The following is a 26595-nucleotide window of genomic DNA, read 5'->3' on the forward strand; positions in this document are numbered from 1 at the left end:
GAAAAGTGAATCCCCCATTGAAAAGTGAATCCCCCATTGAAAAGTAAATCACCCCATTGAAAAGTTAATCACCCCATTGAATAGTGAATCCCCCATTGAAAAGTCAATCACCCCATTGAAAAGTGAATCCCCCATTGAAAAGTCCATCCCCCATTGAAAAGTCAATCACCCCATTGAAAGGTTAATCACCCCATTGAAAAGTGAATCCCCCATTGAAAAGTCAATCACCCCCATTGAAAAGTTAATCCCCCATTGAAAAGTTAATCCCCCATTGAAAAGTGAATCACCCCATTGAAAAGTCAATCCCCCATTGAAAGGTTCATCCCCCATTGAAAAGTTAATCCCCCATTGAAAAGTTAATCCCCCATTGAAAAGTGAATCCCCCCATTGAAAAGTCAATCCCCCATTGAAAAGTGAATCCCCCATTGAAAAGTCAATCACCCCATTGAAAAGTGAATCCCCCATTGAAAAGTGAATCACCCCATTGAAAAGTGAATCACCCCATTGAAAAGTGAATCCCCCATTGAAAAGTGAATCACCCCATTGAAAAGTGAATCCCCCATTGAAAAGTCAATCACCCCATTGAAAAGTGAATCCCCCATTGAAAAGTTAATCACCCCATTGAAAAGTGAATCCCCCATTGAAAAGTGAATCCCCCATTGAAAAGTGAATCCCCCATTGAAAAGTGAATCCCCCATTGAAAGGTTAATCACCCTATTGAAAAGTTAATCATCCCATTGAAAAGTGAATCCCCCATTGCAAAGTTAATCCCCCCATTGAAAAGTTAATTCCCCCATTGCAAAGTTAATTCCCCATTGAATAGTTAATCACACCTTTGAAAAGTTAATCTTGGAAAAAAGTATAGTGGGCCAGGGCCACTTATCATCACCATGGAAGTGACATTCCACAATCACAAGGCATGGATACTGTGATGGCTCCTTTGTTGTAACCCTTTGTTAAGCGATCAATAGTCCCAAATGAAACCATTGGTTCTCACGCACCTTCGTTATGCAAACCTCGTTAAGCGGGAGATACCTGAATAGGATGGTTTTACAAAAAGTTTTGGACAGATTATGACAAAACTTGGTGGATGAGTTGGGATAGGTGACAAGAACAAGCCATTCGATTTCGGTTAAGGTCTGGATGCAGATCCGGAATATCGGTGGGATACAAAACGTAAACTGTTCAGCCTAGCGGAGGTACAGTATGCGCTCTATCAAGTACCACTGCAGTTGTCATCTGTTTCATCGTGTGTGGTGTGTGTGTGTGTGTGTGTGTTTTTTTGTTTTTTTTTGCATGTGCGTGATCTCACAAGGACCTTCAAGATCTGTCAGAGTTTGAGGGGCCCACAGTGGTAGAATCAGATGCAAACCAGGACTTATTCAAGAAAAGTACCGAAGGTTTGATATATGTCGATACTGCACATACTGAACCTGCACTCAAGGCTATTTACACTCCTCCCAATATCGCTTGTATACTCATGGATGCTACATTTGACCTTTTTATCCCTCACCATTAATTAGACATTGTGTGCACTCTATCTGTGAGTTTTCCTGTGCAATATTCTGTACATTTGGACAGGTGGCTAGTAAGCATACCGCATTATAAATCTGCTGTTTCAGTGCAGTGGCAGCATGGAAAGCTAAAGCTACATTGAAAGCTACATCTGTACGAAGGAGATATTAAACCAGTAATCTTGTCTGTAGTGATTTTCCCCTCCCTTTACTCCTATCTCCTCACACTCTCCTCTGCCATATTTTTCTCTCCCATCAACTCCGCCCCTTCCCCGTCTTTACTCAATTTAAATTTTCTTCGTTTAGCCCAAATGCTCCAACCACCACCACCACTAACATCATGTCTGACTCAAGACTAAGTAAGTAAAGTCTCAGATATTCTTATATACTCAGACATGTTCTCTTGCCCACAGATATTCTTTGTGACATGCAAGCAGATCGTGCTTTGGATTTCAAAGGAGCACCTATTAACTTGTACCAATATGGTGTGATAGGAGGCATCATGCACATTTCCCTTTTCCAGATTCCTCCTCAGCCCCACATAGCTGGACAATGGACGATCACACAGGTGACATGGGAAGAATTATGTGGCATGGCCACGTGTGCTGTTTGCTCTTACATTAAGGAACTCCTTTTTATTGGAGGAAAAGTTACAAATCAATCTGTAAATGTATTAAAGGATATAGTCCTTCAATGTTGTGAGACCAGGGGCCATGTGTCACACCAGCTATTGCCACATGGATCTTTTGTCACACATTATCCTGTTTGTATTCCAAACAAGCAAATCTGGAGAGGAAGCTATAACAAATATACATATAACTAGAGCAATGTTGACTGTCACCAATATGCCTCCTCATAGTCCCACAATGGGTAGATGCCCTCGTTCACCATCCTAAAAATAAGCAAGTTTGATTTAAATCTGTTAAGCTATTTTCAAGTATCACATTTTCACCAGCGTGGACAGGTTTCACATCGATCAGTGAAGCGGTTTCAGAGAAGGGTTTTTTTTTTAATGTCAGCTTTCAAGCTAATATGGCTGCCACACCACATGACATATGACCTTAAATAATGTACACTCTGCATATGTATGGATAGGGAAGGGATCACGTTTGTGAAGTTTCGTGTTGATCGGATAAGGTTCGTTTATCTATCCAAGATGGCTGCCAAACCACATGACCTACGACATCATCATTTTCAAACTATATGCAACAATGCTGTCAGATGACACTTGTAAAATTTTGCATCGATAGGGTAAGCAGTTTCAGAGATATAATTATTTAATATTTTCCTCATATCACAATATTGCACTCATATCACAGTGAAGGCCAGTGCCCTTATTGTGTACAGACTATAAAATTTTCTCAAATACTTTGGCCTTGTGTCTCACCCCTACGAGAAGACATTATACACATGGACCAGACTTATTGTGTTCCTGGTCGCAATATTCAGGATAATATCTCTGTTGTCCGAGATGTCATTGAAATCTGTGAGATTAATTATGAAAGTTGTGGCTTGATCTTCCTCGACCAGGAGAAAGCTTTTGACTGTGTTTCGCATAAATATCTTTTTAAAGTGCTAAAATGTTTTGGTTTTGGACCTCTCTTTCTATCCCATATACAATTATGTTATTCAAACATATTGGCTATCTTAAAGATAAACAATGAACTTGTACCCCCCTTTTGTGTTGGGAGAGGGGTAAGGCAGGGCTGCCCTCTTATCAGGAATTTTGTACGCTTTATCCCTTGAGCCCCTCTTAAATACCTTTCGGAAGTGCTTGTCCGGTGTTGCTATTGGAACCCACCCCTTAAAAAGCATTGCTTATGCAGATGACATCTGTGTCTGCATCAGACATTCAAAAGATGTTGGTTTGATGATGAGTGCATTGGATCTCTTCAGCAGGGCATCATCGGCCAAGATAAATTGGACAAAAACAGAATCACTGTGGCTTCAACCCTCTACCTATCCCCTACCTGCCCCCCTATTCCCTACCTGCCCCCCTATTCCCTCTCCCCCCACCCCCTCCTCTCCCTGCCAATCTTTCGTGGAGAAGAGATGGGATTAGGTTCCTCGGGGTGTTCCTTGGCCCTGGGAATTTTGAGAGGCATAACTGGGAAGGCTTGTTGGCACACTTTGAAGTACTTTTACTGAAATGGAAGAACTTGCTCTGCCAACTGTCCTACCGAGGTAGGGTACTGGTCATCAACAGTCTGGTCACCACTAAGTTATGGTACAAGGTTCTTTCCCTGCAGCCGCCCAAAACTCTGGTGGAGGATATACAAAAATGCATCACCCATTTCCTCTGGTCCGGAAAGCATTGGCTGAGACCAGAGATTCTAAACTTACCAACTGCAGAGGGTGGCCAAGGGCTGGTCAATGTCAAGTGCTGCATCATGGCTTTCTGCCGACGAACAACATGGCGCTTCTTGTTTGAACCATGTTTGGCCTGGAGACAGCTTATCAGCTGCATCTTACGTCAAGCGGGGAAGTTGGACCTTGCACAGGAGCCGTTTCTGATGCTTTCGACCAAGATAGACCTATCAATGCTATCTGCCTTTCACCAAAGCCTACTGAATGCGTGGCGAGCCTTTACCTGTCTCCGTGACCCTTTTACTTATGTTCGACCCATGTTCTTCAACGAACCATTATTTCACAACTCTTTATTTGGTAAGTGTGTGAATGAAAGCACCTTCATTCAACAGTTTATATATGCCTCAGTAACAAAAGTGTGTCATTTGAGAAACACCACCAATGACAGGTGGATAAGTGCTACTGCTCTGGCTTCGACGGTTGGCATTAGATTGTGTAGGTTGGCATTAGATTGTGTCGCAGAGTTGACAGCATTTTGAAAATGGTGCTTCGCATCTCCTGTGCCTCAAATGGCTGGGCAAGCAACCCTCCCGTACCCACCTCTGAATCTTCTCCACCCTTCCCCAATCTTTGTCTATCTGGTTCTCTCAGTTTGGAACCGATTAGTTTTGGCCGCTCTCTATCCTTTTCTGGGAGCAATCGAAGAGACCCTGTATTTGCAATGCTTAAAAGTCCTTTTTCCTTTGTTGTCCTCCCCTGTACCCTGTAGATGGCCTGCAGTCCTGCCGAATACCCCTCCCCTTTACCCTATTTGGGGGTGGTACTATAAACAGCCTGTACTGAAACGTGTTGGGGATCTTCAATGGAGAATTGCTCATTGGATCCTACCTACAAATTCCCTAATTCACTGATTCTCACAAGCGATAAGTGAGCAATGTCCATTTTGTGGACAAACTGAAACCTTGCCCTATGCGTATGTACGCTGTGAACGGTTAACTCCTTTATTTGTTTTCTTTAAAATGTTACTTGCACGGTTTTCCTTTGTTTTTGATTTTCTGCCTTTATTTTTGGCCCTAGTGGACGTTTCAATTCCCCAACAACAATTTATAATTCATTTATTTCTTGCGCAAGCCAAGTTGGCGATATATAAGACCAGAAAATCAAAGATATGCAATGATTCTTGCAGTAAAGATGTTTTGTAAATGTTTAAAGCTCTCTGTGTTTCAAGAATTAAGCTGGAATTTTGTTGTTGTTCTGAGTTACAACTCTTTGAGAAGCAGTGGTGTGTAAAAAAAAAAGTATTTTGTAAAATAGCTGAGGGTCAGTTAATATTTACTATGTAGTTGATTTCCTTTATACTTGCTTGTTCGTTTGCTTAGAATTTGTTTATTTATCATGTGAGGTTTGTGCAAATGTTGTGATTGTTTTCTTTGAATCATCATTTATTGTTTTTTATGCTTTTGTAATAAAAGGACATAAAAAGTCAAAGTCTCTGTCTGTCTGTCTTTCTCTCTTTCTCTCTTTCTCTCTTTCTCTCTCTCTCTCTCTCTCTCTCTCTCTCTCTCTCTCTCTCTCTCTCACTCTCTCTCTCTCTCTCTCTCTCTCTCTCTCTCTCTCTCTCTCTCTCTCTCTCTCTCTATCTCTGTCTCTGTCTCTGTCTCGGTCTGTCTCTCTGTCTCTGTCTCGGTCTGTCTCTCTGTCTGTCTGTCTGTCTTCATCTCTCTCCCTGTCTGTCTGTCTCTCTCTCGGACAACATGAACCATCTTTTAACCACTCATCTCAACTCTCTCTTCCTCCTTTGTGGTGATATCAATTGTCACCATGAAAATTGGCTGGGTGTTGGTACCTCTTTCACCAGCCATGGCACTTCCGCAAAGGACTTCTGTGACTTGATGGGACTGACTCAATCTGTGAACTTTCCAAACCAGATTTCTCCCAATGGCAAATCCTCCCTTCTTGACTTGGTGATGACTAACTTTCCCACAAATGTCTATTGCACTTCCTTTGCTCCAATTGGTTAATCTGATCATGTGCTTGTGAATACAACATCTCTCTGGCTATTCTCAGAGAGCTATCTCTATGCTGGCGTGTCTGGCATTTCACTCAAGCAGATTGATTGGGACTGCAGGCAGCCCTATCTCTTTAGGATTGGTCTCATATCTACTGCTCCTCATATTAACTCAGCCTGGGAATTCTTCCACAGAAACATGTTCTCTCATATGCACAGATTCATCCCATCTTGTCTTCAGTTATCCTACCCTTCTGCCCACCCATGGTACACTGAATCCTGTGGTGAGACAGTTGTTCTGAAAGAATTTGCCTTTGATCTCTTCCTGGAAGGCAATTCCAACCGAAAGCAATCTCAGTTCATTCCAAAAAGGCTGCAACAAGTGTGTTTCCACTCTCAGGAGGGCCAGAAAACAACATCTGTCCAACTTCAAGATTGAACTTTCAAACTTGCTCCCTCTAAAAATTTGTGGTGCCTTGTTAATTCTGTCTCTGGAGTATTCTCCCCTTCCATCCCTTCCCTCACTTCAAATGCCATCGTAGGTGACTCCGCTCGTGAGAAGTCCGAATGCCTCAATTCTATTTGCTTCCAAATCTTGTGTCCCCAACCCTTTGCTCTCTGTACCCAACTTCTTATGGACCATGTGCCTTTTGCACCTGAGAAGGTGGAGAAGTTTCTGTCAACACTCGACCCTGACTCTTCAACTGGACTGGACGACATCTACTCACGTGTCCTAAAAACCTGCTCTGCTGCTCTTGTACATCCTCTCTCTGCTATTTTCACCTGCTCTCGGTAATCTTCCATCTGCTTGGAAATCAACTGACATCACAGCATTACATAAAACGTGCAAAAACTGATCCCCTTAACAACAGACCTACCAGCTTACTTCCAATCACCAGCAAGGTCATGGAATCCATCATCGCAGTTGATATGAAAACCTTCCTTTGCCCCAACAGCCGCACCTCAGACCATCAATTCGTATTCAGAGCAGGTCACTCCACCTTAGACATACTGCTTCTACTTACCCAACAATGATGGAGGCCCTCAATGTCAGACATGAGATCCATCTGTCTGGACATATATCATGCTTTTGATACAGCATGGCATCCCACCTTACTTTCAAAACTATCTGCCGATGGCATCCAAGGCCAACTCCACACAAGGCTTACTGACTTCCTCTACTCTCGTAGCCAACATGTGGCTCTCAACGGAATCCTTTCATCTCCTCTCCCTGTCAAGGCTGGAGTGCCCCAAGGCACTGCTCCGGGCACAGTCCTATTAATGATCTTCATCAATGATCTATCTGACTCTGGAAAATGCTTTTCATCTTTCTGCTGATGACTCCATCCTCAACCGTGACATGTCTCGTCCTTCAGAGAAGCATGCAGCAGCCTCTTCCCTCCCTTCAGACCTTGAAAAAAATCACAAGCTAGTCAAACACATGGAATATGTCTTTCAATCCAGACAAATTTCACACTCCCTCTCGCCAAAAGGGCAATTCCCTTCTCTTTGCCAGCCACCACCCACTTTCTTAACAATCCTCTTGAGGTAAGTCACTCAAACTCCTGGGTCTCACTACCAATCATGGTCTTTCTTAGGCAAACCACATTTCAAAGTTGGCCTCCAAAGCGAGTCGCCAATTGGGCATCCTCCACCATACAAAGTCCTTCCTTGGCACACTCAAACTCTGATCCACATACAAGACCTTCATCTGCAGCTTGATGGAATACTGCTCCCTATTTTGAGCTGGTGCTCCTGCCTCACACTTTGCTCTGCTTGAGACAATGAAAACCAAGGCCTTCAAGATTATTGTAAACTCCCACAATGAAGCTGAGTCTACGTGCTTATCACCTACCCACTGCAGACAGGTTGATGGTCTCTCTATCTTCTACAGCCTCCTTTTATGGTCGTGCACACTCTGTTCTTTATGTACTTTGTACCCTCTGTTCTATTTCTCCTCCCCCCCCCCCCCCACCCCCCCAGGTTCCTGCAGGGCACTCACGGTCTGCCATCAACCCCCTTCAAGTGAAACTACCTAAATCCAGGATCACTGCTCACCTCCACTCATTTGTTCCTCTTTTTTTTCCCACCTGTGGAACCAACTTCCACATTCTCTTCAATCTCATTCTGCTCTCAGGTCTTCAAGACAGCTGTTCACCGCCCTCTCAGATCTTCCCTAATCCAGAACCATGATCTCTTCCACCCTCGTTAACCCCCTCTCTCCACCCCACCACTCAACCTCACCGCTTCTGCCCCACCCATCCCCTGGCCATCCCACCCTAAGCCCTCCTTCCAAATAACCAATTCTGAGAGCTTCTTCCTGTATTCATCCTGTCCACCCCATGCGTCCTTTTCTGCACCCGGTCCTGCCCCACACCCATTGTTTTTCCATATCTCCCTCTATTTTGACCCTCCACTCTGCTGTTGGTGTTTACTTCGCCCCCTCTCTACTGTCCCTTTTGCCCTGTTACATCCTAGTCTGTTCTGTGTTCTCTCTCTTCCATGAGCCTCGACTCTGCATACAAAAAAGAGCACATGACTTCAAACACTTGGACACTTTAACACCACAATGTCATGCTGGAGTCAGTGTTAACTTTTGTTCTGATATGTATGTTGCTGCTATTTCTTTTGGGGGTTTTTTAAGCACAAAAGTATATATTGTGTTTGCACATATTGCCGCCACTTCGCACACAGTGCTATTCTTTTATTTTTCTCGACCATCTGCTCAACAGTAATAACTGTCAACTCACATTCCATGCAGATTCTTGAAGGAGGTTTGAAAGAGATCCCATTCCCAGATGTGATGATTTCCACATTGAAGCTCTCGGCCTCATCAGAATCTCAAAAGTCACTGTTTTCTTTGGGAGATTCCAGCATTCCAGCCTCACAGCTCATAACTCTTACCATTTCTCCACCCGCTGGACTCTTCATCGCTCAGCCCCCGTTGGTGGCTCGGTGGGAGTGTTCAGGTGGGTCAATAAAAGGAGGAAGTATAATTGACTGATACGGATGGAACACTTATGAACACTTATGAAAACAGATTTTAGGAGTTATGGGGAAGAGGTGTTTTGCAATGACAACTAGAACGGCATTCCGTAGAGAGCATACCTCCGCCTGGTGAACAGTTTACGTTTTGTATCTCAGAGTAGACCAGAAAATCATAATACAGAATCACATTTAATCAAATTCAGTCACAGGAATTACCATAGGTCCAGTCTTTCATACCCTGATCTACCCCTCGTTTTCAGCCATATCACTCAATGGTGAAGAATCACTTTAAAAATTCTACTAGCTGGATCCAGATCCGCATCTTCACCAAAATCGAATCGAATCGTCCTCGTCACATACCCAACCTATCCACCAAGTTTCGTCCAAATCCCTCCACAACATTTTGAGATATCCTGCTATATATCGTTTTTGGCCCAATCTCCCAATGGTGAAGAGTCACTTTAAAATTCTAGTTGCCGAATCCGGATCTTCACCAAAATCTAATCATTTATTCCGTGTCACATACACTACCTCTCTGCCAAATTTGTCCGAATCCGTCCACAACTTTTTGAGATATCTTGTTCACAAACAGACAGACAGACAGACAGACAAACAAACAAACAGACAGACAGGGGTGAAAACATAACCTCATCCACCTTTGGTGGTGGAGGTAAAAAGGATGGAGAGAGGTCTGATTGAGAACATACATTGGAGATTGAAAGACAAGTACATTTATCAGGAATAACTTTCTTCGCAGTCAGACAATAATAGACATTTTTCATATTTATTTATCAGCCAAGATGATTATCTTTTACTTCTTTGTGCATGCATTGACTTTTCTCTATAAATTCTGGTGGATAAAGAAAAGAAAGAGCAGTTTACAAACTGAATAAAGAACACTGAGAATGGTAAGAGGAATAACAGACAATCATGTTACAACAATTACATGGAAAAGTACAGATAAAAACGGTAATACTCGGCATGAAGGAGCCTTGAATAGACACTTTTGAAATGTTGGAGAGGCATTAAAATAGGATTTCTGAGTTTAGGAGGACTTTCCAATAGTATGAATGAAAGATGAGTCAGCACAAGCAGACAAATTGTATCAATGAAATGTTACCTTCTGTTGATGTCAACTATTCTTTTAAGGCTTTAAGGCTCCTCTACTTGTGAAAATCCCAAAATCCAGACTCACTGCTCACCTCCAATCCCTTGTTCCTCTCTTCTCGCACTTTGGAGTCTCCTTCTTCAGTCTGATCAATCCTGTCTTCTCTTCGCGGCTTCACGTAGGTGGTATGCCACCACTTCAGGTCACCCTCCATCACCATAAAATGGCATACAGTCTGACAGCAGCGACACCAAAAAACCCACTTTTAAAAACTGGTGTGTTAATGGAGGAATATTACGTGCAGTCCGACAACCATTGTTGCCAGATGTACGATAATTATCTGTATACTGTATATAAAACTGAACGAGTCAGGAGACGACGATGGTTCACGAGCGAGCGGTATTCAATGACAAAGGACGGACTATAACCGAAACAGGCCCGGACAGGCCAGGCCCGGAAATGTCAAAACGAAGGTTACTGACCTTGAAATGAGATAGAAAATAAAGTATAATCAGTTATGAGGTTAGTTAGCTACACAATACCGAAAATTCGGTGAAAAATGAAATGAAAAAAAGAAAAGAAAAAACAAGTACAGATACATTCAAAGTACACCGCCCCCATGCCAAATAATTAAATATCCTACAGCGCGGCATTGCCGGGGCGCCTCGGGGCGCCCGGCAATACCGCAGTGCAGTTCATTGAGGTTGCATTGGGAGGGAGAAGTGTACACTAATTGATTGATTAATTGTATAATTAAAATCAATAAAAGATTATCACAAAATATTTTCTTAATCAATTGGCTAATAGCATAACTAAACCACGAGTGCTTCATCTGAAGATGTATCTTTTAGAAATTTAATTAAATAAGTCATTAATAAAAAATTAAATAATTAATTGATTAATCAATAATTAATCAATTAATCAATAAATAATTAATCGATTAAATGATTAATCAATAAATTAAAAATATCCTTGATAGCCACATCACTTGGTCACTGTCATGTCCAAATATTAGCTTCCCAGCTCAAAAGGTGCCTGAGATATTGGCCAAATGAGAAAGAAAATAAATAAATGATTAATAATGAAAATAAATAAATAATAATCATTAAGAAATTAAATTATTAATCAATTCGGTCACAGAACACATAAACCACCACCATTTCATCAGAATCTAACTGAAAAAAAAAAAAAATTAGTAATTAATCGAATAATTAAATAATTAATCGATTAATTGATTAATCAATAAATCAAAAATATCCTTGATAGCCACATCACTTGGTCACTGTCATGTCCAAATATTAGCTTCCCAGCTCAAAAGGTGCCTGAGATATTGGCCAAATGAGAAAGAAAATAAATAAATGATTAATAATGAAAATAAATAAATAATAATCATTAAAAAAATTAAATTATTTATAAATTCGGTCAGAGAACACATAAACCACCACCATTTCATCAGAATCTAACTTTAAAAATTTTTTTTTTAGTCATTAATCGAATAATTAATTGATTAATTGATTAACTAATAAATCAAAAATAGCCTTTGCAGCCAAATCACCTGGTCATTGGTATGTCCAAATATCAGCTTCCTAACTCAAAAGGTGCCTGAGTTAGTGGTCAGAAGAAAAAGGAAATTTGATTAATTAAATAAGTACTTAATTAATCGCTAATAATTAAATAACTCCTCAATTAATTGATTATTCAAAAAAACAAAAAATACCGTTTTTGACAAAGGACCTGCTCACTACTGTGCCGAAATTTCAGCTTCCTAGCTCAAAGGATGGCTGAGATATCGTCCGGACAAACAAACAAGAAAACAAACAAACAGAGTGAAAACTGAGTACTCCCTTTCAGCGTGCGTCACTGCCGAGCCCCCTTCGGTGCCCAGCAATGACGATTTGCAATGCCTGGAGATGGCATAGGAAAGGTGCGGTGTACAAAAATCGAGCTCCGTGGGGCTAGACACATGACATTGGCCGAACGAAATATCAAAACCCCTGTCAGATTCCACCAAACCCCTCGGAGAGGATGTAGCTTGAACTTGATTACCCCCTAAAAAGACATCTTTTTTGGGCGTCGCTCCGCCCACAATGGGCGCAATACGCCAACTCTAGGCAGGACACAACTAGATCATGATATCAACCTCCCACCCAAGTTTCATCAAGAACGGATGATGTCATCGGGTAGTTATGCTGCGGACAGACAGACACACACACAGACAGACACACACACATGACGAATATAGTGGTCACTTGATAACTCGTGAACCAAAAACATGGTGTAGTCTTGGTCGACCCATGTGAGTATGTCTATTGATTACGTATCATTTGAATGTGAGTACTGTACTGCACTGTACTTCTATCAACTTTTTAATTACATAATATTGGACTTTGAGTACATATATTAATTATATATGATTACACCGTGACCACGTCTATATCTTTCAATTTGGCCTTTAGACCTATCATACCATTAATCCGTCAGACCCTTATGGTGTAGGTTGTACTGAAAGGACAGTGTGCTTGAACACATCGATGTGAATCAAGTCTAGAAATTCCAGAATTTCAGTTTTCTCACAAATTATACACCGCACCAGAGACAAGCAAATCAACTCTTCTTAAAGTCTGATAACCTTCATAATAACGGCTTGCTCTTTATCCAGTGTTCTAATAAACCAATAGCCACAATGGAGCAAGCCAGTTTGCCAGATAACAAATGTTATAATTCTATGTGGTATTTCAAACTTTAAAAAATACTTCCTTGTATATTTGTTAGCTAGAATTATAGAATTACAACTTCAGATCTTCTTGTGTATGTCTGCATCAGCTTTGCACATCGGGATTTGGGGAGTTTCTCCCATTCTTCCTGGCAGATTTTCTCAAGCTCTGTCAAATTGGATGGGGAGCATTGGTGAGCAACAATCTTCGTCTTTCCACAGATTCTCAATGGGACTCTCAAAGTCTGGGCTTTGGCTGGGCCACTCAAGGACTTTCACGTTCTTGTCCCTAAGCCATTCCAGTGTTGCTTTGGCTGTATGCTTGGGGTCATTGTCCTGTTGAAATGTAAAACTTCACTGCAGTCTATGGTCTTTTGCACTCTGAAGCAGGTTCTCCTCAAGGATTTGCCTGTATTTGGCTCGATTCATTGTTCCCTCTAGCCTTACAAGTTTCCGGTTCCCTGCTGCTGAAAAGCATCTCAATAGCATGATGCTGCCATACCACCATGCTTCCCGGTAGGGATGGTGTTAGATGGGTGATGAGCTGTCCTCGGTTTCTGCGAGACATAGTGCCTTGCATTAAGACCAAAGAGTTCAATTTTCGTCTCATCAGACCACATAATATTTTGCCTTGTAATGAAATTGATTCAAGACATCGTTCCCAGATATGAGGCTTTATTGAAATCGATCTTCACAAGTCCTAAGCACATAAGCAATCATCTCATTAGTCCTATGAAGCATATGTAAATTGGAAAAGCTTTCTAACACATTAGCCATCAATCGACAGTCTCATCTTACCAAGATAAACCAGCGCAGATCTCAACATAGCCCATTTAGTCAGCAGAATCCTCCTACTCTCGCACACAAAGCGCTCGAATATAAATAGGCATGCGAGAAGCATCACGCCTCCGAATCCTCTTCTTCTTCTTCATTTTTATCACATGCCTCATGCTCAGTCTTTCACATGCCTTTTTCCAAACTCCAGGCATGCTGTTATGTGCCTTTTTCTCAGGAGTGGCTTCCGTCTGGCCACTCTCACATAAAGCCTAGATTTTTGAAGTGCTTCAGAGACTGGTGTCCATCCAATCGGTTTTCCCATCTCAGCCAAGGAACTTTGTATTTCTGTCAGAATGCTCATTGGGTTATTGGTCACAACCCTGAGTTTGGTCAGATGGCCAGCTCTAGGAAGAGTCTGGGTAGTTCCATATTCTTTCAATTTCCTAATAATGGAGCTCACTATGCTCTTGAGAAATTTCAACACTCTAGAAATAGGTTTATACCCTTCCCCAGATCTATGCCTTCTCACTTATATCTCAGAGTTCTATGGACAGTTCATTGGACTTCATGGTAGAGTTTCTGCTCTGACATGCACTGTCAACTGTGGAAAATTATATAGAAAGGTGTGTTTCTTTCTAAATCATGTCCAATCAATTGAATTGGTCACAGGTGGACTCTGATGAAGTTGTAGAGACCTCTGAAAGATTATTAAAGGAAATTAGATGCACCTGAGCTCAATTTGCACAATAGCAAAGGGGTTTAATACTTATTGACTCGAGACATTTCAGCTTTTCACTTTTAATTGATTTGTAAAACTTCTAGAAAAAAAATTACACTTTGACATTATGGGGTATTATGTGTAGATCAGTGACAAATAAATATCAGTTTAATCCTCGTTAAATTCAGGCTGTAACACAACAAAATGTGAAAAATTCAAGGGGTGTGAATACTTTCTGAAGGCACTGTGTGTTAACAGGGTAGGAATGGTCACAATAAATTATCATCTGAAACCATCCGCTACATCTTTCTTTCAATAATGGTTGTTCCCTGTCCATCTCTGCATATATTTACAATGTTGATTGTTTCGAAGTATGCATTTGACCAGTAAAATATTAAACAGTTAAAACGCGCGCGTGCGCGCGCACACCCACCCCCCCCCCCCCCCCACACACACACACACACACATACACACACACACACACACACACACACACACACACACACACACACACACACACACACACACACACACACACACACACACACACACACTTCCGCTAACCAAATTGAAAGAGATGTATAAATTGCTAAGATGATAAATAAAATTCCTTCTCACCATTTATTACGTGGATTGATGAGCAGTTGAATAAATTATCACGAGTGAAAATTCAGCTTCAAGTTCATAATAAAACCCTCTCCACTCGGAAATCATGATATGAAACAAATTACGAGCAGTATTGAGATAACGAAATATCTCTCGAAAAGTCCGTGATAAAAAAAACGAGGCCTCAGAGACAAAATTCTCAAGGTAGACGTGGAATGTCTTCGAGTAAAAAAAAAACAAAAAACACTTTTGGCAAACACAAGCACAAGTGAGAAATTTCAAGTGATAAAGTAAAATCCACAACCAGGTCACGTAAGAGACGTCCAGGAAAAAGTGATGCTTCGCTGGGTATAACTCCAATTCGGTGGGAACTCGACTGAGTCCTTCCATCATCCTCCCCTTTCCGTTATTCCAAGTGACACATCTTTCTCTCTCGATGAAGATCAGCCGAGAAAGAAAATAAATCGACTTTTCTCCTTCTGAAACCAGGTCACATAGTGGAATAAGCACCCAGAAGGAAAAACGATCATTGGTGGGTAAAAACGGTGAAACCACGCTTCACGGTAAAACAGTAACACGACTCATGGAATAGTGTAGCAGATGGCAGGAGACACTACAGAGATGGTTTGTGCCATTTGAAGACACAACCATTATATTCAAAGAAAGATGTAGGGATGGTTTCACATTATAATTTATTGTGACCATCCCTACCTTGTTTACATACTTTTTGGCATACCATCCCTACATCCTTGAACACCATGGAACAACATTGAACAGCATTGAGGCTCATGTCAGAGCGAAATGACAGAGGGTAAAAAGGCAACTGTCTCCATAGTGAGGCATTGGAGAACATTTTAATATTGTTACGGAACCCAACGTCGGCCTCTGTTCCCCTTATCGAGGGGGGATTAATCCCCTCGTCTACAACTGACCGACGTGGTCCCTGACGCTGCACAGCTCCCTCCGGAAAGGCAGGTGCGCAACCCCGTTCACGACCGCGGACAGATGTTAATTGCCGAGCGGTTTTAGCAACCGCGGCACGAACTATTACCAAGAACTAGACCCGATTCGTAACGTCGGCCGAATCGCGCCACGTATACTCAATGGGGAAACCTCTAAAGCGACCGAACGAGCATGAAGAAGAAAAAGACAAAGTAGGGAATAACAGGATTTATTATTATTTACACACAACTAAGCAGAAAGGAAAGGAAATACGATTTACAAGGCAATGGAAGGAGCAGGAGACACAGTGCAATTTATTAGCTTAACTATACAGTCTTACTTATAAACCCCAAGACAACATGAAAGATGGACAAACGGGCAGACTCGCACGATGGGGAAATTGCCGATTGGATTGAATGCCAGCAGGACGGGGCACGGTCCAGGGAGGTCGCTTCGAGAAGGTGTCGGGGCCGGTGGCGTGATGCTGGTTTCTCCCGCGTCGATTCCGCAGTCAGCAGGGCCCAAGACGACACGAGGCGGCGCAAGCTCCAGAGCAAGGGGGCAGCACGTTGAGGCAGTCCACGCACGTAACCATTCGTGTCCGCATCTCTCTTATAAAAACCCGCGTGTCCCCTTTTATGACGTGCTTTTGGGATCAACCCGCGTGCGTTGGAAACGCCCCTCGGTGAGCTCTCCTCGGCCTTGATTGGTCGCGAGGGCTCACCGATCCCGCCCCTTTTGATGAGGCGTTGGCAAAGCCACGCCTTGTTCCTCGCGCTTGGCTGACTCCTCCCCCCGATGACGAGGCGGGGCCACACCCTTCTTCCCCGGGTTAGAGCACATGTAATGGCGTCTTGTGGAGAGAGGGAAATGGGCCTACGCTCATTTAATTGATGCAACGCAATGCATTAGTGGACCACAGAGCCTTATACTGACATATATTCAGGACATAACTACTGAGGGGAAATCTATGATTTGCTACGTGTGTGCGATGAATTAACTAAGGGCGACCTTTGACCTTGACAATTGGAGGGTGATATTTACAAGATTTACAGCATACAAAAGGGGAAAATTTACATCAAATTACACACACAATTCCCAAATCCCCAACAATATAAAACGGAGAGAAAGAAAGTAAACATAGCAACCTGCAAGTCATTTGTTTGAGTAAGATGTGGATTGATTAAAGATATGATAGATGTGAAAGATACGATTGAGGGTAGGGATGGGGGATGGCAGGAGATGGTGATTTAGTGTTTACTTGTACCTTGGAGGGAAGAAAGCAATTGAACCCTATCTGAAAGACAGTTCTGCAAACGGCAGAAAAGAGGAATATAAGAGTGGAGGTGTATGAAAAGCCTGGATTTTGGGAGTTTATCAGGATGTTATTGGACGAATGCATGCATCTTGGAGGAGCTGTGAATGGTTGGTGGGTTGAGAGAAAATGGGAATAGAGCAAGGTGGTGAATAGAGGAGATGCATATTATCAATTCCCGATCAGCAGAGTGTGACACAGCTGCTGCCAGCCTATCATTGGGATGGGCGAGTGGACAACACAATGGGGAGTCGTATGATAAAAGGAACATAAGGAACCACCTTTAGAGGCCATTTTTCCCTGCAGAGCAGGGGTTGGCCTTTTTCAGGCACCGTGGTCCCCTTTTTTGGGCACCGTGGTCCCCTATTTTGGGCTCCGTGGTCCCCTTTTTTGGGCTCTGTGGTCTCCTTTTTTGGGCACCGTGGTCCCCTTTTTTGGGCACCGTGGTCCCATTTTTTGGGCTCCGTGGTCCCCTATTTTGGGCTCCATGGTCCCCTTTTTTGGGCTCCGTGGTCCCCTTTTTTGGGCTCCGTGGTCCCCTTTTTTGGGCACCGTGGTCCCCTTTTTTGGGCACTGTGGTCCCCTATTTTGGGCTCCATGGTCCCCTATTTTGGGCTCCGTGGTCCCCTTTTTTGGGCTCCGTGGTCCCCTTTTTGAAGCGATGTTTTATGGCCGGATGCCCTTCCTGCCACCAGCCCTGTTAGTCACCTCTTGCGACACACAGGGAATTACCAGTGAACTGGTACTCAATTTGCCGACCTCGGAAGGATGACAGGCTGAGTCAACCCCCTGGCGTTAATTCAGCGATCGACCGGGATTCAAACCCAGGATCCTGGGATCCCAAGCCGACACCCTAACCGCGAAGCCAACACCAGGCTCACATGAAAAAAAGGAATGGAGGGTTTTCCAGAGCATTGGAGAGGTTGTTTATGTAGATGATGAACAACTGTGGACCCAATACACTACCTCGGGGCTCTTCATCCGCCACCGGGAGGGGGAGGGGATGGTGGAGAGAGTTACATTGATTGATCGTAAAGTGTGACTGTGCAATAACATTTAATGGACATGCCAAATGTCGGCATTTTGTCTCCGCACCATGCTTACTTATTTTCTTCTCTCCAGTACCGCAACTAATGTCACTGAGGATTAGCCAACAGCATCACTATTTTTGTTTGATATAGATATGTGCATCTGTTTGGTAATAATACCATGTTCACTACAAATAATTTCTTGTGCTGCTTATACTATTATGTGCTTGTAATGCATACTCAATGCAGTGACTGTTCTTAGCAATTTGCACAGAGGTTCCATCTTGGATGCTTGACTTGACAGATCAAGTGTGGACATCCCAAGGCATCTCACATGCTTCGTACAATGCCACTTCTGGTCATGTCTCTTTCCGGCTGTCCATACCTAGTCCCGTGGCTTTGTTTCAAGACTTGTATGTGGGTGTGCCGTACGCACATTGGGAGCTGCGACCATGTGCCATGAGCAATGGAGAGGTGAAAGGTGTGGGCGAGAGTGCTGTGGTACTCGTGTGTGAACTTGCCACTGGCATCAAGGTTCACATTGGGATTGCGGTGAGTGATTGCAGAAAGGCCAGTAATAGGCCTGGATACAAGTTAGGGACTTCAAAGTGAAACACAAGTCATTAGATGCATTGGTTAGCTTGAAACTTGTCTTGATGTACCTTCACATTTTTATTTAATACAACACTTTAACAATATTTAAACTGGTAATGCTATAGACATAACAAGGTTGTAGACAGGGCCTGATTTACGCAAGTGCAACCGAGGCACTTGCCCCGGGTCTTACACCACCGAAGGGCTCATCCAGGATTATTGTCATTATATACTACAGTCGTGGCCAAAAATATTGGCACCCTTGCACTATTTTCAAAAATGCACCATTTCTTCCAGAAAATTGTTGAAATTAAACAATCTTTTGGTGTCCACATATGTATTTCTTTGGTTTGCAGTGGAACATAACAAAAAAAAAGCTGAAAAAATAACTAAATCTTAGCTTATTCCACACAGAAATCCGAAAATGGCACGGACAATATTATTGGCACTTTTTTTTTTTCTTAATACAAGATCGAGGCTCGTGAAAGAGCTAACATTAATCACACAAAAAGTCAAACCGACACATAAAATACAAAATAAGGGGAGCGGTAGACAAGATGGGGAGAGAGGGGGAAGGACACAAACACAACATTTGAGAGCAAGGACATCGAGAGAACTGTGGGAGGAAGGGGGTTTGGGGGGAGGTGGGAGAGGTATAAAACATGGACACTGCAAGGACTTCCAGGAAAGAAGTTGGAATTTCAAAAAAGTGTATCTGGGGTGAATTAGCGGGAGTAGAAAAGATCAAGGTTTTGGATGGGGGAAGATAAGAGATGGTGGTGAACAGCTGTTTTAAAGACCTGGAGGGAGGAGTGGGATTGAAGGGAGTGGGGGAGTTTGTTCCAGCGGCGGGAGAAAAGGGAAATGAAAGAGTGAAGGTGAGCAGAGAGCCTAGATTTTGGCAGTTTAACCATAAGAGGGTTGCTGGCAGATCTTGTGCGACCTGTAGGAATATTTGGGGGACAGAGCACAGAGAGAGCTGGGGGAGCAAGGCCGGAGAGGAGTCGGTAGAAGATAGAAAGACCACCAACCTGCCTGCGGTGAGTGAGTGAAAGGCCCTCGGAGTTCGCTTCATCGCAGGAGATTCCAATGATTCCGAAAGCTTTGGTGTCAACAGCGTGAAGCCGAGCTAGGTGTGAGGCAGGAGCACCGGCCCAGAGGGGGAAACAGTATTCCATTGAGCTGCGGATGAAAGCCTTGTATGTGGTGAGGAGCTCAGGTGTGCCAAGGAAGGACTTTGCACGACGGAGGATGTCCAGTCGGCGACTGGCTTTGGCGGCCAGCTTGGAAATGTGGTTTTCCCAAAAAAGATCTTGGCAGATAGTGAGACCCAAAAGCTTGAGCGACAGAACTTCTTGGAGAGGATTGTTGAGGAAGTAGATGGGAGGGTTTTCCAGTCTCTTAGATGTTGTTAGAAATAATTAGACCTCAAGCAGGTAATTCAACTTTTAGAAGTTGTTAGAAATAATTAGACTTCAAGCAGGTAATTCTCCTTTACTTTTGAAATGAACTCACTTGTGGGGAGTAGCAGGTGCCTGCAATATAAAAAAAATCCACTCATTCAACCAGTTTGAATAGAGAAAAGGAGTCATTCTGCTGTTTTGTGTCACTGTGTGTACCACAATTAGAATGGAGAAAGGAAATAAAACCAGAGAATTGTCTGAGAAGGTTAGACACAAAATTGTAGCCAAGCAATTACAATCTCAAGGCTACAAGTCCATCTCCAGAGATCTTGATGTTCCTGTGTCCACCGTACCCAATGTTATCAGGAAGTTTAAGGCCCATGGCACTGTAGCCAACCTCCCTGGACGTGGCCGCAAGAGAAAACTTAATCGAACATTGCAGTGAAGGATTGTTCCAATGGTGGAGAAGGCACCTCGATCAACTGCCAAACAGATTCAAACTGACCTTCAGACACAAGGTCCGACAGTTTCAACTTGCACCATTTGTCGCCAACTCGATGAAAGGGGGTTCTATGGTCGGAGACCCAGGAGGACCCCACCGCTGAGTGAGAGACATGAGAAAGCCTGACTGGTGTTTTCCAAAACACACCTGAACAAGCCAAAATCCTTCTGGGAGAATGTCCTGTGGACAGATGAGACCAAATGAAAGCTTTTTGGTAAAGCACATCATCTCTATGTTTACAGAAAACAAAATTCAGCCTTCAAATAAATGAACACCTTCCTTACAGTTAAACATGGAGGAGGTTCAGTGATGTTTTGGGGTTACTGTGCTGCCTCTAGCATTGGGTACCTTGAATGTGTGCATGGCATCATGAAATCAGGAGATTACCAAGGCATTTTGGAGCGCAATGTTCAACCCAGTGTCAGAAAGCTGGGTTTCCGTCGAAGGTCATGGGTCTTGCAGCAGGACAATGATCCCAAACACACTTCAAAACGTACCCAAGAATGGTTCAAGACAAAATGCTGAACTGTTCTGAAGTGGCCAGAAATGAGTCCAGATCTAAATCCCATTGAACACCTGTGGGGTGATCTGAAAACAGCAGTTGGGAGAAGGCACCCTTCAAATCTGGGAGAACTGGAGCAGTTTGCACAAGAAGAGTGGGCCCAACTGCCAGTAGAGAGGTGTAGGAAGCTCATTCATGGCTATAGGAAGCGCTTGACTGTAGTTATTTTGTCCAAAGGCTGTGCTTCCAAATGTTAAGTCTGGGGTGTCAATAATTTTGTCAATGCCATTTCTTTATATTTTCTGATTTAAAAGGATATATTAAGTTCTGAATCAAAAACAAAGGTTCTGTAATATTAACAGTGAAATCAAGAATTGTGGAGAACAAATACTTTTGTCAATTTCAACTTATTTTTCGAGAAAATTGTGAGTTATGTGAAAAAAGTGCAAGGTTGCCAATATTTTTGGCTACGACTGTATATACTAAATAGCCGAACTGTGTTTTTTAATTGGATGTTTGGATGTACGGACGGACTATGTATTAGTAAATCGGTGGGCAGATCATTGAAGGACTGCCTTACACCCATTGGCTGCACAGCTGACCTCGGCCACCATGTTCCTGCCCGGGTTGGCCCAAGCCATCTACGGAAGCGTTATACATTATTCACAATCGTTATGCCTTCCATTTCAGTTTTCCCTTTAGGTAAAGCAAGGATTATCAAATATATATTGAAAGGTTGCAGCCGATAGCCATCACAGGCCTTGAGAAGGCCATAGCACGTATGGGCCTCACTCTCAGGCTTTTGGCCTTCAGGCCTTGACAGCTTCTTTCTCCGTCAATCCTGTTATTCGAGGTGTAGTTGTTGTTCTGAAAGTAATATGTTCAAGGTAATATTTCTTTTTCCAGAGCGATCCTCTTATTGTATGTGTAGTTGTTGTTGTTGTTGTTGTTGTTGTTGTTGTTGTGAAGGATAATATTTGTTGTGTAGAAGTTCCGTTTGATGTAAAAAGTCGACATTTACTGCTCCGAACAATCAGAGATTTTGTCAAGGAGATATTTTGGTGATGGGAACTGTTTATTTTCAAGTCTTACTTTATTGGTGGAGGGTGATCAGAACACTCATGTCTACCTGAGATGGAAAACTGCTCATCATGTATGCATATGTTTGGACTGGTCATGGCCCAGATGGAATACCACTGTGTGTAGTTAGTTACAAGAGACCAATATCAGGTGTACATGGGCGCCTTGGCATATTTGCAGGAAACCTGGAGATAAAGAAGATTTGCAAGATGTACAATTTGACAGCAATGTTTACTTAAAAAATGAACAGCATTTCGATGCACAACCTATTGTCATAACAGGAGGTTTCACAGTTCACACACACCTTAACGACTGATGTTCCACTTTTCCGAACATCATGATCACTCGGCGCATCTACCTTGTGTTGATAATTACAAACTGCAGTGGTGAACGCCCATTTTTCAAGCTCAAACTCATAAAACCGCTTGTGCACAGCTATGACACAATGTCAGATGACCTGTCTTGTTCTCTTGTCAATTAAATATGAATTACTTCGTGCTATTGACTTCTCTGACTTAATTTGTGACTTTGCTAGTCGAAAGGCTCGTAAGGTACCTATCCACGTTTAATCAGTCTCTGTCTGCCCTTTACGTGTCGCTATCACTGTCAGATCGTGCAACGCTACATGTAAGTGTCTGATTGTTATTGTGAATTATAGCTTATTAATCGCATATTAACCAGTGTATCAAATTTGTGACAAAAATTGGGCATTCAATGGGTATTTGACAAGTCTAGTTGGAAATTGTTTTGCTAATATAGTCCGCATTTACTTGTTCCAGGGAATTTTAGCTTATTTGGAATTGGAATTCCAGATAAGATTTGTCATTGTGCACGATGTGTCCATCCTTTTCCGGCCAAACTGCTGGACCGATCCGGCTGAAATTTTGCAGTAAGGTTTCGCTCCTGACTGGAAACGGGATTTCAATGCTCATTCTGAAGTAGTGACATGGGCATTGAGGAAGTTAGGAGTGGAGGAATGGTTGATCAGAATAGTGATGGCAATGTACAAAAGAGCACGCACAGCTGTAAGGACGAAGGACGGGAACAGTGGTGAGTTTGAGGTGAAGGTGGGAGTGCATCAGGGGTCGGTACCAAGTCCACTACTATTTGTAGCTGTGATGGAGGTGCTGGCTCACAACGTAAAGGAGGGTTTACTGTGGGAGTTGTTGTTTGCAGATGATCTGGTGTTGATTGCAGAAAGTATGGATGGACTGAAGGATAAGATGAACAAGTGGAAGGAATGTATGGAGACAAAAGGTCTGAAGGTGAATATCGGAAAAACAAAGGTGATGGCAAGTGGAAAAGCATGTGGTGAGGTGGAAAGAACTGGGAAGTGGCCGTGTGCTGTGTGCAAGAAGGGTGTCGGAGTGAGTTCCATTCAATGTACAATGTGCGCTGAGTGGATTCATCAAAAATGTCGTGGTTTGAGACGGTCGTTAACCAGTGTGGCAGCTACATTCAAATGTAAGGTGTGCACAGAGGGAGCTGCAGATGGAGGAAATGTTGAGTTGGATCTTGGAGACGGCGTGAAGCTGGAAGGTGTGAAAACATTTTGTTACCGAGGAGACGTGCTGAATGGAGAAGGTGGATCAGACTCGGCAACGGTTGTTAGAGTGAGATGTGCATGGAAGACGTTTCGGGAACTGAGTGGCGTGCTGTCAAGGAGGGGAGTGTCGTTGAAGCTGAAGGGAAAGGTGTATGCTGCATGTGTGAGAAGTGTTATGATTTATGGGAGTGAGACATGGGTAATGAACGTAAAGCAGAAACGAAGGCTGGAAACGGTGGAAATGTGAATGGTTCGGTGGATGTGTGGAGTATCGTTGAGAGAGAGGAAGACAAATGATGAATTGCGAAAGATGATGGGAATAGAGCCTATGATGGATGCTGTGAAGAGAAACAGTTTGAGATGGTTTGGTCATGTGTTGAGGAAGGATGAAAGTGACTGGTTGAGAAGAGTGATGGAAATGAATGTAGAAGGAAGTAGAGGATGGGGAAGACCGAGAAAGACTTGGCTAAAGATGGTCGAAGAAGAAATGCGGGCAAGGGGGTTAACAAGGGGAGATGCAGAAAATAGGGCAAAATGGAAAAATTTTATGGGGACCGCAAGGCTAACCCCCGCTCTTGCAGGGAAAATGGCCTTAAAATGCCTGTTGTTGTTTGTATTCTGGTCACGTAATCAGAAGTGTATAAAAATGGTGGATTTAGTAAATTATTTTAAAAATATTTTTCTCCAGACCCACCAGTCAGAATGCTATCAAATTTGGATGACAACATTAGGCCAGGGTATGGTTGGTAAGTTGCGGAGATCATGCCGATCACTTGACCAGAAGTGTGTCAAAATGGCCATCTTAGTCAATTTTTTGGAAAATCGCATACATTCCTTCAAGAATTTTCTTCTCCAGACCCACTGGTCAGAATGCTACCAAATTTGGGTCACAACATTAGGCCAGGGTCCAGATAAGCTACAGGTCCAGTGGTCCTATTTTTACAAACTAAGCAACAAGTAACAAACAAAAAGAGGTGAGGGAGAGGGGGGAGGGTGGGAAATCATAATAATCTGAAAAAAGGGAGTACTTGGGAATGTGTCATTTGGGTAGCACTCAATACAAAGAACAATGGACACAAATGGAGAACATAAAATTGACAAAAGCACAGACTGATCCGGAATGATTCTTAGCTTTTTAGAAACAGGTCATTCGGAGGATCAAGAGAGATCTTCTGAGTGATCTGCTTCCTCTTTCTTTTCTTCACATTATTTTTACCAATTTAACAGCTCGCTTTACATTTTCCCTCCCCTCTTTACCTTTGGCCAATTGGACATATAATTAATGGGTGGTAGATAAGAATGACTAAAACAACAGAGATAGTTATAAATACAGCATTATCATTCTTACACTGCAAACGTTCATAAGGTATGTCACTTAAACTCTTCCCATGTTGATACTTGGACTTTGTCCACCTCCTTTAGAACTGCTTCTTTGTTCCTGTCCTGTATAGCTGCAGGCGGCAAAGTACCAGCTCCTCCCAGGGGATGATCAGTGGGCAGAGCTGGCTTTCCCATCAGTGTGTGGCCATTGGTTGAGTTTGGCTCAGCTAAAGAGTGCATTGAGATACATGGGTGTTAACTTGTTTTCAGAACACCATGCTCAGCAGTTCATAAGCATCACCCAGAAGGTGAGCAGGGCCTTGTCAATAACCATAGCCCGAGCAGCTCCTCCTTGTGTTGTGATGGGGAAGGGGCAAGCATGATGTGTTATCAGCTCAGCTTAGTTTATGGCAGTTGACTCCTCTCCAAACAGACATTAACAATATCGTGTTCTCATTTAGGATCGGCAGCTGGAAAAGCAAAGCTACAATCAAATGGCTTTCTTGGCTTCAGTATTTGCCTTTTCTCGGAGTCGCTGGAACATGCACTCTGCGTCTGAAAAATTCATTCTGCAGGTACAAGGTGGAGGAATGTCCTTTTCAGCATTTCATATTCGGGCAATGTTTGTGTGCCGTCACGTCTCACTGCTCGGTACTTCATAATCGTTCATTGTCTCTCCTCTCGGCTTCGGCAACATCACGTCCTGTTGAAGGGATTTTGAGTTTGACATTTGTATTGTAACTTGCAATGCCAATTCCCGCAGGTGTGTGAGCCAACCGACGTCTTATCGGCCACATCAACACTTCCGACATCCACAGATTGGAAGTTAATAGCCGTGACCGCAAGGAGTGCTCAATGGCTAAACGGAGGTGAGCTCGACCCAAAAATGCCCACAGAACCAACTCCTGGGCAATTATTCCACGGTCTGCTCTGGAATGCCGTGTATACCAGTGCGTCACCTGCTGGCACCGACAGGCTCACCAGCTTTCCTGCTGGCCTAGCACATGCTGTGCGCAAGATTTTACATGCCACCCGACCACTGGCTTTCTCGTGAGCACAGTGGTATTTTGATGTGGGTGTGCATTGTAAAGTCAGAAGAAACTCTTTCCAGTTTCCTTTCTTTTCTCGATTAATGTATGCGAGTCGGATCTGAATTAAAAAATACCCTTGAGTGTGAAAACACCTGTGTTTATGACACCAACGATTATTCAAAATAAAGGATTTCACAAAGTCCTTTATTTGTAATATGATTATTTTTTATGCTTCTCTACATAATCCTCCTCTTATCCCATTTGTGGAACCATCTTCACCTTAGGTGTGTGAGCCAACCAAAGTACATGTACATGGTTTGTAGCTATGTGGGTTGGCTACTTAGTGTCAAGTGGGAAGATATGAAAAGGCAACGAAAGGCCATTTGTGTATTTACCATCTCTGCATCATATTTCTGACCTCAGAAACTTGAATTAAGAGTCAAAATAAAGATTTTTGCTGGAATTAAACCATATGTGGTCAGCCAGGGAGCAGTCAGAACCCAGGACTTGCTGCTAGGTTATGTGGTGGTCGCTAAAACCGATCGATCCTATGAGTATGCGTTTGTGGTGGTGTAACTGTAAGCACCAGGAAA

General features: G+C 43.0%; 1 protein-coding gene across 1 annotated transcript; it reads left to right on the plus strand.

The window, feature by feature from the left end:
* The first annotated feature begins 977 nt into the window (after nucleotides 1-977).
* LOC144893086 (dynein axonemal intermediate chain 7-like) lies at nucleotides 978-26204 on the plus strand. Its single transcript, XM_078782735.1, has 8 exons — nucleotides 978-1019; nucleotides 1316-1400; nucleotides 1928-2082; nucleotides 8591-8798; nucleotides 18329-18576; nucleotides 25103-25279; nucleotides 25433-25546; nucleotides 25735-26204. Exons 1-8 carry the CDS (start codon nucleotides 978-980, stop codon nucleotides 26023-26025), a joined length of 1320 nt encoding a protein of 439 aa, XP_078638861.1. The 3' UTR covers nucleotides 26026-26204.
* Nucleotides 26205-26595: the final 391 nt, after the last annotated feature.

The sequence above is a fragment of the Myxine glutinosa genome, chromosome 7 (assembly GCF_964187855.1).
Source record: "Myxine glutinosa chromosome 7, kmMyxGlut1.1, whole genome shotgun sequence".
Classification (NCBI taxonomy): Eukaryota; Metazoa; Chordata; class Myxini; order Myxiniformes; family Myxinidae; genus Myxine; species Myxine glutinosa.